Raw genomic sequence first — 916 nt, 5'->3', positions numbered from 1 at the left:
TTTTTTTTTTTTTTTTTTTTTTCTGCAGACTGTGAAAGAACTCGAGAAAGCTATTGTCTCCTCTCCATTAGGATTAAACCCCAAACTCGATGGCCAACGTCTCGTCGCATCTATCCCTGCGTACGTAACTCTCTCTCTACTCCTCCTCCTCCTCCTCCTTCTCTGTCTCTATTTACTCTTTGTCTGATCTCCCCTTCTTCATATCTTTGACCAGATTGACCAAGGAGCATATTCAGGTAAACCATCATCCCAAGTCTGATTGATTGTTTAGCCTCTTGACCTTATTATTAATTAATGAACTTCCAGGCAATGTGCAAAATTGTAACAAAGTCCAGTGAAGTTGTCAAACAAAGCATTAGAAGAGCCAGGCAAAAGGTAGTTTTTGAAAGACTTTTGTTAGTTGTCTACTGCCCCCCCCCAATGCGTCAGAAATGATCAGAGACAACTTCTTTTTTTTTTAATTTTGGGTCAGGCACTAGAGACGGTAAAGAAAGCTGGGTCGAGTCTACCAAAGGATGAAGTGAAAAGACTGGAGAAGGAAGTGAGTATCCTTTGTCTGAGATCTTTCTTCAAATAGGAGATTCCAATTATTGAGAATATCTTTCTCTTTGTGTTGTTGACATGACAGGTGGAGGAGCTGACGAAGAAGTTTGTAAAGTCAGCAGAGGACATGTGCAAATCCAAAGAGAAAGAGATCACCCAGGCCTGACTCATCATTTCTATCCATCACTAGCTGAACAAGTTAATTTAAGCCTTGAACAAAAGTTTGTTTGCTCATTCATTACGATGATCTTGTTTTGAATGTTGTTGGTTATTTCATTTTGAATTGCAAATTGATGGTGCCTGGGAGACAAAAAAAGAGTGCCGTTAAGGCCCTTCAAAGGTCACATGAAAGGCCTTTTAGAAAATGTCCATT

General features: G+C 39.6%; 1 protein-coding gene across 1 annotated transcript; it reads left to right on the top strand.

Moving 5' to 3' along the window:
* Positions 1-12: 12 nt before the first annotated feature.
* On the top strand, positions 13-833 carry LOC104774473 (ribosome-recycling factor-like; the record flags this gene model as incomplete). Its single annotated transcript, XM_010499071.2, has 5 exons — positions 13-120; positions 215-236; positions 307-375; positions 473-541; positions 629-833. Coding segments are annotated over 5 exons (349 nt in total), but the record flags the coding sequence as incomplete, so codon positions are not given.
* Positions 834-916: the final 83 nt, after the last annotated feature.

This window comes from Camelina sativa, unplaced genomic scaffold, assembly GCF_000633955.1.
Source record: "Camelina sativa cultivar DH55 unplaced genomic scaffold, Cs unpScaffold03040, whole genome shotgun sequence".
NCBI classification, from domain to species: domain Eukaryota; kingdom Viridiplantae; phylum Streptophyta; class Magnoliopsida; order Brassicales; family Brassicaceae; genus Camelina; species Camelina sativa.
The sequence above is the reverse complement of the archived record's forward strand: the minus strand, read 5'-3'. Positions and strand labels throughout refer to the sequence as shown.